This window comes from Myzus persicae, unplaced genomic scaffold, assembly GCF_001856785.1.
Source record: "Myzus persicae strain clone G006 unplaced genomic scaffold, MPER_G0061.0, whole genome shotgun sequence".
Lineage (NCBI taxonomy): Eukaryota > Metazoa > Arthropoda > Insecta > Hemiptera > Aphididae > Myzus > Myzus persicae.
Genome location: NW_019101569.1, coordinates 743,672 through 756,763, shown reverse-complemented (window position 1 = coordinate 756,763; position 13,092 = coordinate 743,672). Strand labels below are relative to the sequence as shown.

At 30.4% G+C, this 13,092-nt stretch overlaps 1 protein-coding gene across 2 annotated transcripts; it reads right to left on the bottom strand.

Annotated features, from left to right (window-relative positions):
- Positions 1 to 807: 807 nt before the first annotated feature.
- Positions 808 to 7,080, bottom strand: LOC111029641 (ring canal kelch homolog). 2 transcript variants are annotated; one of them, XM_022308738.1, is made up of 12 exons: positions 6,702 to 7,080; positions 6,571 to 6,633; positions 4,246 to 4,387; positions 3,953 to 4,181; positions 3,702 to 3,877; positions 3,524 to 3,617; positions 2,213 to 2,369; positions 2,040 to 2,146; positions 1,694 to 1,978; positions 1,483 to 1,623; positions 1,162 to 1,417; positions 808 to 1,089 (listed from the first exon to the last, which is right to left on the bottom strand). In XM_022308738.1, exons 3-12 carry the CDS (start codon positions 4,365 to 4,367, stop codon positions 884 to 886), a joined length of 1,773 nt encoding a protein of 590 aa, XP_022164430.1. In that variant the 5' UTR covers positions 4,368 to 4,387; positions 6,571 to 6,633; positions 6,702 to 7,080; the 3' UTR covers positions 808 to 883. The 2 variants fall into 2 exon arrangements, with proteins under 2 accessions (XP_022164430.1, XP_022164429.1); XM_022308737.1 differs by having other exon boundaries at positions 4,246 to 4,369; positions 6,702 to 7,079.
- Positions 7,081 to 13,092: the final 6,012 nt, after the last annotated feature.

The window sequence follows — 13,092 nt, the reverse complement described above, 5'->3', positions numbered from 1 at the left end:
CTTGAATAACAGGGTCATATTTGAATATTTAGAAACGTATTTTTTTACAGTTGAAATTTCCTTGTAATGAGAATAAATCTCGAGTTATGTGTGACATAGCCACATATTATATAACTATGAGTATGCATCAGTATTCAGTACACATATATGGCTAACTAAGAAAATAAAAAGAGTAATAGAAATAAAAAAAAATAATAATAAAAATTAACAATTGTAGCTATAATATTCTTTTATCTATGCACCTCTGCATGATATTTTATGTACTTTTTCATATTTAGTGCGATATGGTATATAATATAACATAGGTGCAACTAAACAACACCTTCAAATTGCAAAGAAAATAGATGTTGATTAGTGGTAAAAGTTTAACAATCAACAACTCCAATCCATTAACACGCATAAATAACTAGTAAATCACTATTAAAAAGCAGTTCTTTTGTAATTAACACATTGAGGCATTTAGCAATAAACATAATTAGGTAAATCAAATCCAATAGAATGCCTTAAAGAGATTAATTTCTAAGTAAGGGTAGCAAGTAACTACTAGCTAGAGTGAATTGGATTCACTTATAAATTCTAACCAGCAATAGAAGACATAAATAAATAAATAAATAAATAAATACATCTTCCCAGTGCAGAAAAATAGAAAAAAAGTTATATATATAAATAATATATTATGATAAAACATTACCATACATTCAGTTTCAATGTTTAATTTATAAAGCATCTTTATTTGTTAAATAATTAAAAATTCATAAAATATCAATAAAATGGCTTATCATAAACTACACAAAATTATGTATTTCTTACAATATAACATTACTTTATGTATCATTGTGTATAATTTATAAAAGTATATGAACAACGGGACCATACATACTAATTAATTATTAAATTTGGTGACTAATTCCTTATCAACAATTACTCCACCAACAATGTCAATGATATCCTTCGACATTTTCTCTGACATTTTCTCCAAGGACCAGGTATTGATATTGGGATTGTATATTTCTATAGAATCCAACTGCTTTTCTGACTGGCCATCTCGTCCACCCACTACATACAACAAGCCATCTAATGGAAATACACCTTAAAAAAATTGATTTTAATTCAATACAATTTTACTAAGATATTCTTCAAAAAAGTAATGATTTTAATTACTAGAACCCATTCGAGGAAAATGCATATCAGCAATACTTGACCAACCAGAACTTGGTTTATATGCTTCAACACTTTTAAGACATCCATTTTCATTTTCACCACCAACAGCATACATTACACCATCCATTACACCTACACCAACATTAAAACGACATACTGACATTTCTTCGACTTCTGTCCATGTGTCATAACTGGGATCATAACATTCAACAGATTTCATCATTGTTGAATCATCATCTTCACTACATCCTCCGACCTATACAATTGACAAATATACAATTTGTTATACATTTTAAACAAAATAATAAAATATTTATTTACTGCATATATAAGATTGTTGAGTACTCCAACACCTAAATTAGCTCTTTGTGTTGACATTTCAGCTATCGTTCGCCATTTTTCATCATGGATATCAAAAACCTCAGAACTATCCAAATGTCCTTGAAATCCGCATCCACCAACCTAAAATTGTGTATTATAATATATTATATTTAAAATATAAAATAAATCAATTATAATATGTAAAACTTACTATGTATATACAACCATCTAATACACCAAATCCAAATTCAATTCTATAAACTGCCATGTTTTCCAAAACTACCAATTTTGGGGGTTTTAAAGATAAATTAAAAATTGCAACATATGCGTCAGACTTTGTAGAACCCCTGATAAACACAAAATAGTCTTTAATTACAGTTAACTTATCTACACAATCATCATAATCCATCAAACTAAATTTTTGTGAAGTCTGCCACAAGTTGGTTGTAGGATCATACCAGTGGGTTTCCAATAAATCACTGAACACTAGAATAACCTAATAAGAATAAATCATAAAACTGTATTGCTAAGTTAAATTCATCAAAATAGAATAATACTTTTTGTCCAGACTTTCTAGGTGTATTTTGAATTGTTTGTGGAATACTGATAATCTGTTGTGCCTTGAGTGAATGGAAATATAAAGCTTCAGTTACAAATTTTTTACCTACAATATTGTAATTGTATAAGATTAAATTGATAATAAATGCATATTTATGAAAAAAACACCTACATTTAGGACTTTTTTTAAGCAAAGGTTCCTTAACAACTTTTTTTGATATATAACCAATGGATACTAACGGTAAACGAACATGCTCCATTAATTTAGGCAAATTACCACGTCTCATATCTAATCTGTGTTTTACCCACTTAATAACACAATCATACACCTACAACAAAGAAACACAATTAAATTAGGTGTAGTTATATGACATCAAAGGTTTTATCTTTTTTTTTTTTTGCTTGGACTTAGATTATTTATCTATTTTACCACCTACCCAAAAAAAATATTACTGCTTGAAATTTTATGAAAGCTAGATTTTACAACTTATACCCAATCTTTTACACCGGGTCTGTTGAACAGCTCTTTGTATAATAAGCCAAGAAATAAAATTTTATTTTAAAGGATTCAAAAAAATGTTATAACATCATAATAGATTAGTTTATTTAAAATACAAATATTGTCAATGAATGATTATTATGAGTAGGTACTAGGTAGATTAGTGTTAAATTTAGTTTTATCATTTATTATGCAGTTACAGACCATAGTTTATTGTAAGAAATGTAAATGGTATAATGTTGTTAAATTAAAGTTATAACATCTTTTAAGACTGAAATAAGAAAGCTAATTTTTTTTACAATTGTGCAATTTCTATCCTAATCTTTATTACTATTTGGGATTGTCGTCTTTTCTGACACAAAACCACCAATAAATGTATATATATATAAAAAATAATTATATTAAGTTATGTTGAATATAGTATTAATTATATAGTATTTAATAATTATACAATATTATGCAAAAAAAATCCTATATTCCTATACCAGTTTTTTTTTTTATGAACCCAAAAGTTTAAATAAATTAAAAATACTTAAGGTCGTGAATGAATATAAAAAGTGTTTTTTGTAGAATTTGGAGACCCTAAGACCCACACCAGAAGACACAGAAGATCAAACTTCAGGCATTTGACTTTATAATTGTCCAATATGTTAATAGTTTTTAAACAAAAATCAAGTACATCTATTTTATGTTAATACATTTTTAAATTTTCTGAGAACATATAAAATCATTGTTTAAAATTTTAAAAATAATAACTTTCTTTTTGGTTTTTTTTCAATTAACATTTGTTTATTGATATACAAAAAAAAACATTTTCCCATCATGCAACCACTGAATAGGATTATATAATATGTAAATAATTTGCCCGGGCGGTAAGAAGTGGTGGAATTTAGGCTTCCGTGCAATTTCCGACATCAGTCGGATTCACTTAACATGAACCACCTCTTGTCAATTATAAATTAATTTTAATTTTAGTTTACTTACTTTTTCTTCGGGGGCATTAAGAACATTATTGGAGATTAACTTAATCACTTCTTTGGAAGATAAAGATAGAAATGCATCGCCTTTAACCACATCTCTAAAAATAATAATCATAAATCTTAATATATTATAGGTACAATTAAATTATGAAAACTGGAAAATTAAATTAATATTATCATACACAAACTGTTTTTGAACGTATGCTTCAGAACTTGACACCAATTCCGAACAGTTATGTAATTCAGCAAATGCTCTGATACTAAAACAATTTGTAGGATCCAGTTGCGTTTTTAAAAATTCAACACATGCATCTTTCACATAGTCTAACTGTAAAAGATTGGCAGCTGGTAACAAAACCTAAAGAAATCAATAAAAACAAAATCTTACTCATTTTTATAAAAACCCACAATAAATATGAAAAAATGTATATACCTGTACATTTTTTTTGCTGACCATGATTTTACCAGTGTATATATAATCCACCAATAGCTGTAAAATGTAGGAATCTAAATATCTTATTTTAACAGCATCTTCATACCTTTCCCCAAAACTAGTGAACATTGCACGGAAATAATTACTAGCAGATAATAAAACAACTTTATGTCCGCATACCACTCCACCATCATCAGTTTCTAACTTAATATCACATAAAAATTTGTCCCTAAAAATAAACTCATTATTAATATTTATTTTGCTAGCTGCTAAATTATCAACTAATGGCATACTTGCGTAATGATTGTAGGACCTCAAATACCTTAACCGTGTGAGATTTATTTTCATAAAATGTTGTTGCATTTACATCGGAATTCATAACTTCCATTTGATCACTTTTACATAATGAATCCATTTCTGTTATGAATATAAAACCTTTTAAAATGGTAATAGTGCTCTTAAAATATTAAACATATCACAATTACAATATTAATTAGATATGGTACCAAAAGTCTTACAGGTCTTAAGTATTAGACACTACACCTGAATAATAAACTACAGATAACAGACAAAACATATTGTCATTCGCTGTGATGATCGACAAGTGTCAACTGTATACTGCCAGATTGGGTGACTAATGGCCAATGGGGTAAACAAGCAACAGCCGTCAGCCTATGTTAGTGTGTTATCATTTTGGTTTCTTTAAATAGAACATAAAGGTCATTACCGGAAATACTTTATTGTTTAAAATGAGTAAAGTAAAGACCAGTTAAATAATTCCTATGAATATTAAACTGTTAAGTAATTACTAAGATAATAAATGGCTGAAATAATAGGCAACTAATAATGTGATTGACTTTTGTATTCATTTTTCAATTTCTTAAATACAAGCTAGAATCAACTTAATTAATAGAAAATTAATTTATTAAACATTTGATCTAAAAGTTGTACACAACTTATAAAATTAGTAATTATAGTAAGAATGTTCAATATATTAAATATGGTGCTTCTAAATATCTTCAGCACCATGTTTATTTCTATTAATATTAATAAGATATTGTAATTAAAATTTGTTTTAATAATAAGTCCTTTTGTTTGTAAGTTAATCCATTATTAGTCCAGAGTTTGGAGGTAATAACAATAAAATTGAATATTATTCTTCAAATTATTAACACTTATTAATACTTCAAAAGGTACTTTTCTGTTATCCCTACTACCTCGAGTCTCCATTCTGTTATCTCAACTACCACGCCGATGCTGTGACCACAACTCGCTCGATTACCTATTGCTGACAGTTGTTGTATTTCTGTCATTGTATTTATTTATTTTAAAATTATTATGAATCTGTGGAATTTACCAAACAGTGACAAAGATGCGACTGAATTTTTTCAAGAGAAGGGTTTACTTCCGGGGCACCGTGAATGCAAAAATATAATTTTAGACTTCTGTGACCGTGATTTTTTATTTTTATATGTAATATTTAATATCTTGATGAATTTATGTTTAATGTTATAATTTATAGAATAGACTTTCAACTGTTGTGATAATTTTTGAATATGTAACTTGACGTTTAGTGATAATTTTGAGGACATACTAATATACATTATTATATAAATGTCAATTCATGTGTTTTATGTTTTAAAATATAGAACTATCTGGATATTACTTTAGTAGTCTAGATAACAGAATCGAGTGGTCACGGTAGTCGCGGCATCGAGTGGTAGTAGGGATAACAGAAAATTACCCTTCAAAATTATACTATTAAAATATAACCATCAAACTTTGGTCAAAAGTGTATAACATTATAACAAATTTGTATAAATTATAATACCATTGATTTATCATAGAATTGGATATTATATTATATAACCAATGATAATAGTATACCATCAAGATTACAATATTTTTCAGACACCATGAATGGTGGCCCATTCTCCATAGGTAATGGTATATTATATTACCTAATAACTAAATACCCAGGCTTTGTCAAAGAGCATTTTGTGTATTTCAAGTATACCTCAGTCCAAGGGAAAATCAACGTCAGTGTACCTACCTTAGGTCTAGCCCCCTTAGTTTTATGAAATAATTTGACGTATTTTTAAAAATTACTCTGATCTACTTCTGATCTCCAAAAACAATCTATGAGATTTTCGTCAATATTAATTAAGTAGTTTTTAAGTACTTATATAAGCTGCAGTAACAAACCTAGGTTATAAGATGTAGTTTCTTTAATCAAGACCAATGTAGACATGATAATTTTATGCATAATTGTACCTAGTCCGACTGAGTATCTAATAGCAACCATTTATAAATAACAAAAATTTTCAATTGTAACCGTTAATCCTTGTTTGAGGACCCTTTTAAAATGTAAATTTCGAAAAATCTTCTCTTAATGGGTCTTTACATCATAAAACGAAAATACAGATAAAATGTCATACATATAACTTTGGCGGTTTCAGCTAGGTGATGATACATCATAGAAGTCAATCAGTCAGTCAGTCAGTCAGTTAGTCAGCCACGATAAGTTGTTTCGTAAAATATATTTTAAATAATAATGTATAAATAATATATTATGTATATTTAATCAAAATGTAATAAGTATAGATGTATTTTCTTACTGATTTAATGACAATTGATGTAGTTTACTTCAAATTATTGACAGCAATCGGCCTGTGATACACCTGCAATGTTAATAATTAAAGCGTATTAATTCAATAGAGTCCATCACACAAGGAGAAGAACAAAATACCGAAGTAATATTATATGGCACTGAATGTTGCGTGACAAAAAATGGCTATTAGCTACCAAAAATAGTCTGGACAGCACCTCGAGGAGTGACGACTACTGATTTTATGATCAATGATCGAAATGGACACGTGCAGCGTTACTTTAACCGAAAATATAATACTACGATCACTGAAGAAAATACAATTTAATAACCGGATAAATGACAAATACGATAATGCGCAGACTTTTGATAACAGTTAATGGGCACAATTTTACAATAAGTCAAAAACACTATGTCCAAACAACCAAACAGTAAAAACGCAAATGACATTAATGAATTAAATAATAAATAACAATTATTAATACTATTATTACCAATATTTCAGGACAGATTAACACTGGAAGCGCTGTCGTACTATTGGTTGGGAGGGTTCTCCCCCCCTGACCACAAAATGGGTCTGGTGTCGGCCGTCGGGATATTATTATCAGATTGTGTGTTTTCCCGGACATTTCGTAATAGTTTTGCTTAAAGCAGTTGCGTACAAGTGGGGGAGAAAGTTTCGGGATAAATTCCACACCTAAGGACGAAAAAGTAACTCGTATTGAAATGGTTGGAATGAAAAATATATTATACGTTATGAAAATTGTAATGTGTGCATAAAATAAAGTATTTTTGTCGAACATGATGAAATTACAAAAAATTTTCGTTCGAGGAGGTATAAAAATAGCCATTTTAAAAACTATTTCTGTGTAGATATTAAATATATTAAATATTGTTTATCATTATTAACAAATAATCGTCCTTGCGTTATGGCCTGCAGTAGATGTGTTTTTGAGTGTGTCTATTATTGGACCGGCAAAATAGGCGTAATCCAAATATTATTTTAATTTATAATTTAATTTCTTATTTCCTTATCTCTTGTTCATTTCGGAGTTAACGATTTTCGGTGTTTATTACTCATATTATTACTCATACTCACGACGCTCTATTTCACCGCTCTTTGCTCTTATAACAAATTTTTAAATTATATCTTGGGGAAACATATGTATTTCATTCTACGACATAACTTACTCTGTGACCTACTTAAGATTGTGTTGCATAGCAAGTCGAGGGATATCATATTATTATATATATATAAATATAATTAATATAGGATTTGTTCCTTTGGTTAAAACTAAAAAGTGTCATTAAATGTGTGCATATTTACCTCCAAGAATACGTATCTTTTAACATGATTTCGTTCTACGAGTTGTAATTTATGCCCCCTAGGCTCTAGGACATAAATAATCACCTTCTTTTGGGATAAGAAACCAATTCTGGAGCTGCTCAATTGAATTTGAATTGAGAGGATCATTTTACTTACAATTAAAAATTTTGAAAATTTTAATTAAATTATATTTTTCCATATTAAATAAAAAAAATCTAGTATACAGAGCACAGACACGAGAAGTTAACTTCATTAGAACGCACCACTTGGTGTAATGACATTTTAATTGTATACCAATATCAATTTTCATAATAAAATATCTAAAATAACTAAAATCATATTTATAAAATGCTTAAAAACACAAAATTTCCCATTTCAAAATTGACTACTTCGAAACGAAGACCGACTGATAATTTCTCACACCATCGTTAATAACTCATTAACATACCCAAGTTTCAAGAAAAAAAATTAAAAGAATCGTAAAAGACATGATAAACGCAGCGTTGCGCTCATGCGTAAAAAACGAAAAATTGCTAACTTCCAAAGCCTATAACTTCAAAACTAAGTCCGACCGATAAACTTCCGAACCATCGTTCTTAAATAGCTAATATATTATATTAGTTTCAAAAAAATAAAATCGAAAATTGTGAGGGGGTGGTAAAGTGCATTTATTCCCCTATCGGGAGAGCGTGAAATGGACGAAAACATTTTGGCCGATCCATATTTCAGCCGAAAAATAATAACGTAAAAAAGTTTATTTAGAACCGTATTTCAGCAGACAAGTATTTTATTTGAACCGTATTTTAGCCGACAATTAATATTTCGTTTCTTTGTCTCAGCGTGGCGGGCGACTACTCGGGCATCACTGTAAATAATGTAGAATGTTTTTACACGTTGGTGACATTGCTGGTTAGGTTGCTGTACAGTATGACCAACCGTGTTAAAAACTAAAAATAAAATATTCAAACACTGTAATTTTATGAAAAATTTTTATTCGACTTTTTTTCTGAATACCCTTTTCAATACATTGACGATCAGGTAAAAATACACCTTTTTTTTTTTTCCGTTTTAACCGACGACGCCGCGGGATCTGCTTTCGCATTGCTTCCGCGGCGCCGCCATCGTTTATTGACAGTATCAAATATTAATACATACGTGGGAGGCAGACGGGACAGCTCCCCGACTTACCTCGTTCAAGCATTTTCAAAGTTTTGCATTAACAATTAAATTTTACATTAACAAAGGTCAATCTGAATTTTATGCATTACAAGTTTTACTTGACTTCTTCCTGTCCTTCTCGGGCCGACCGGAGTCCGCCGCCCTTGAATTCGCGTGCCTGTCATCCGATTGGCGAGCCGACCGGAGTCCACCACTCTGGATGTTTCGTTCTCCATCAGGGCGGTCGCAAGTTCCCCCGTGCCCTTCGCAAGGCCTCTTTCTCGCGTTCATCCGTATCCTTGGTCGACAGAATCGTCTCGGCCATGCGGATGAACTCCAGGCGATTAGTTTCGAACTGTTTGATAATTCTCCTTCGGGCTTGGGCGTCTCCTAGCAAGTCTTGTGACAGGGGACCACGCAGGATTTCCCAACGTCGCCCGCGTTCAGCGATCGCCTCATAATCTCAGTCATTCGAACGCGGTCGTCAATCCATCTCGGGCAGGTAAAAACCGTGTGCTCAGCAGTGTCGTCGGGGTCGACGCAGTATACGCAATAACTGTCGTCCGGCCGGTTAAACCTCTTCAGGTAGCTCCGGAAGTACCCGTGCCCTGAAAGCACCCGCGTCAGTCGGAAAGTCAGGGTTAGCGGGGGCTTCGCTGACCAGCGCCCGACGTCAGGGAGGAGCCGGTATGTCCATCTGCCTTTATCAGACCGGTCCCGCCGAGCTCTTGCCAAGCTGCAATGCCGACTATTCTCTCTTGGTTTTTCACGGTGTTCGGGACGACGTCGGTCTGGTCGTCCAGGCGAACCCGAACTCTAGCCCTTTCCGTTGCTAGCAGGTCTGCAGAGGTAAAAATACACCCACACCGCAGTGTATGAGTATGTGGTTTAATAAATTATACGCCTATTATGTAAGTTCCGCCACAAGCACCATTTTTTACTGTTAACTCCACCGGGAAAAATAAGCCGGTAAAATTAGGTTCATGGAAACAAAGCCAGGAAAAAAACGGGTAAACTCGTAAACTAGAGTGCATGTAAACTCCGCCAGTGAAGAAAATCAACTAGGTAGCAGTATGCAATTAATATAATGGGTATATTATTAAAAAACATTCATTATTTTCATAATTCATACATAAAAATTACTAATTACTTACTAGTTACCAGTGACTACTATTAAATACTCGTTATTATAATCATATTTTTTAATAATAATAAATGATAATCGTCCACATAAATAAGTAGGAGCATTTGCAGCCCCCCCCCCCACCCCCTTGGCTTTTTCATGGGTCAATTTATCATAAATTCATAACCATTATGTAGCACAGAATATTTATTCTGTGTATGTAGTATAAAATATCATAAAATAAATAATTTTTAAATTAAAAACATTTTTTGGAACGTTGAGCGCCACGGTCAACGCATAGTCGACAAATGTTATGTGAATTTTTATGGGTGTATTAACCATTGGGTCATCGGTTTTCGATTCACGGTTTCGACTTTTATAATAATGTGAATAATGAATATTTACTATTTAGTAGGATCTCGTGATTTCATTGGTATCATAGTCCGTTGATAATAAATACTAAAATACAACTAGTATTTAATACTATTTATAAACATTAATCAATGTTGGTATATTTGGATTTTGCGTAACTATTTTTAGTGTGTATTAATTATTTTTCCCGAATGACGACGACGGACGTGACGGCAACGTCGAACAACGCAGCGGTGCTATTTCCGATAATATAATATTAAGTTCAAGCTCGAAAATATATTAGTGAAATTATTGAAGTATTTAACAACCTGGATGCGAATAATTATATTCATGAGATTTTTAAAAAGGCTTAAAAATTAAAATGTTGCAAATAAGCTTGGAGAAGAAATTAAAATTCCTCGTATTGTTCCTAACCAAAAGCATCGTTCAAATCATCCAATAAATACTTCTGAAGATTATTTTAAAGTTTTCTTTTACCAACCATATGTAGATGCAATTATAGCTAAGATTATCTAATGAAAACAGTGCTGCTCATTCTTTATTAAATTTACATCCGAATAATATGAAAAAAATGCAGCATGATGAATTTAAAAACATGTTAGTAGAAATAAATAATTTTTATGCAATTGATAATTTGGTTGAGGAGTGTATGTTATGGTATAATGTGTGAAAAAATAGAAACACAAGTCATAGTTTTAATTAATTACAACTAATACTGTAAAATTAAGATTCAGTTCAAACGTTCTAACTATACACATTATTAATAATTTAATTTTTAAGTTCCCTACTTGTATGATAGAAAACACGTCAAAAACAAATAAGGTAGGTACTTCATCAGTCATCACTATTCAGATATTGAAACAAAAATTAAAAATTAACCCCCCCCCCCCCCTTTGACAATGTCCTGCGGACGCCCTTGCTCGGCTGACATTCAGTGTTGATGAGTATTTTGGCCGCCGTGCCGTAATATATAGAAAGCTGTAAGCACGTGTTATTTGTTGTAATTATAAAAACAAATATTAAATAGATATTTTTTAATGTTTCCATTTTTCTAAAATGGATTCTTAAGTGAATCAACAGAAACTACCATGGTCCATCTATGAATGAATCCCATTAAACTTGTTTAGTATTCATCAAAATAAATAGCTACGATGTAATGACACTTCAATACATTTTGAACGATGGCCTCGAGGGGGTTAAGATGTGTGTGTTACTGTTTTATAATAATGCAAAAAAAAATTGAATATTTAAATGAACAAACACAATAATATAATAATCAATTATTACAAACATGAAAAACCTGCAAATCATATTACTTGCCGGTCGCTTTAATAAAAATATGTTATAAAAAAAACTACTGATATCTCAACAAAAACACTTCGTTGAACTCCGCGTAAAAAATTGCCAAGTTGAAAAAAAATAGTCATTTATAAAACTTAAGCCTTATAAAGATGTGATATCATGAATAAATGCCAAGTAAATTACATTTAAAATACATTTATTCCATCTCAATAATTTACTTACTTTATTTGATTTATAAATTAATAATTAAGACCTTTTCACAAAACAAATTTGGTAACATTTGTAATAGAAATTTATTAGAAAGGCCAGTTATGAAAAGACATGTTAATTCGTCGAAATAAATTCTAGCAAAGTGAATAAATTATTGCGATAGAATAATTGTATTTTTAATTTAATTTACTTGGCATTTATTCATGATATCACATCTTTATAATGCTAAAGTTTTATAATAAATGACAATAAAATGTGTACCTACTTCAAATACTTATAAAAGATGAAATTCACTTTCCTGTCACTTTTTTCTTTTGTTTAAGGTAGAAAAACATGAGGAATCTTGTTTTAAATTTTTAAACTTTGACCAAGCAGAAAACTTTTTATCATTATTTATAGAAAAAAAAATTGAAAATTTTAAGTTAAAAATAGTCAAAATATTTTGAGAAAATGTATAGTATGTCAAGTTATTTGATTTTGAGTTACTATAAAAAACCTAAATGGATTTTGCAAAAACTGGTAATGCATATTACATATAACATTTTTTGAGTTTTTTCTCAAGCTTTTGAAAAAAAAAAAAAACTGAGGAATTTTCTATTTTGACCTTTTAAGAGTATCAACTTGATCTACCAGAAACCACCCGTAAAGTTGAAAATCAAATAATATCTTTGATAATTTTTCGTGTATACTGACTCGAAAAAAAACATATTATAAAATCAATAAAAGTACATTCATTGCTCAGCTCAGAATTAAAAACCTATCAATTCCATCCAAGTCCCCTTACCAATTCTACACCACTCTTAGATCTCTAATCAGGTGTTCCCACCCTGCTTTGTGGTTACAAATTAGACCCCCCTAAAGGCCGGAATGTTTTGGTCAAACAATCAAAACCAATTTATTCAAATTACTTATTCAAATTTTAGTTAAAGTTCTTAGTCCATATGAAAAACAATCTCAAGGTTAGGTTTTTATGCATGTCTGTTTACTAAATATTTTTTCTTCTAATTATTTGTATATTTGTCATTTTTTTAGACCAAAAA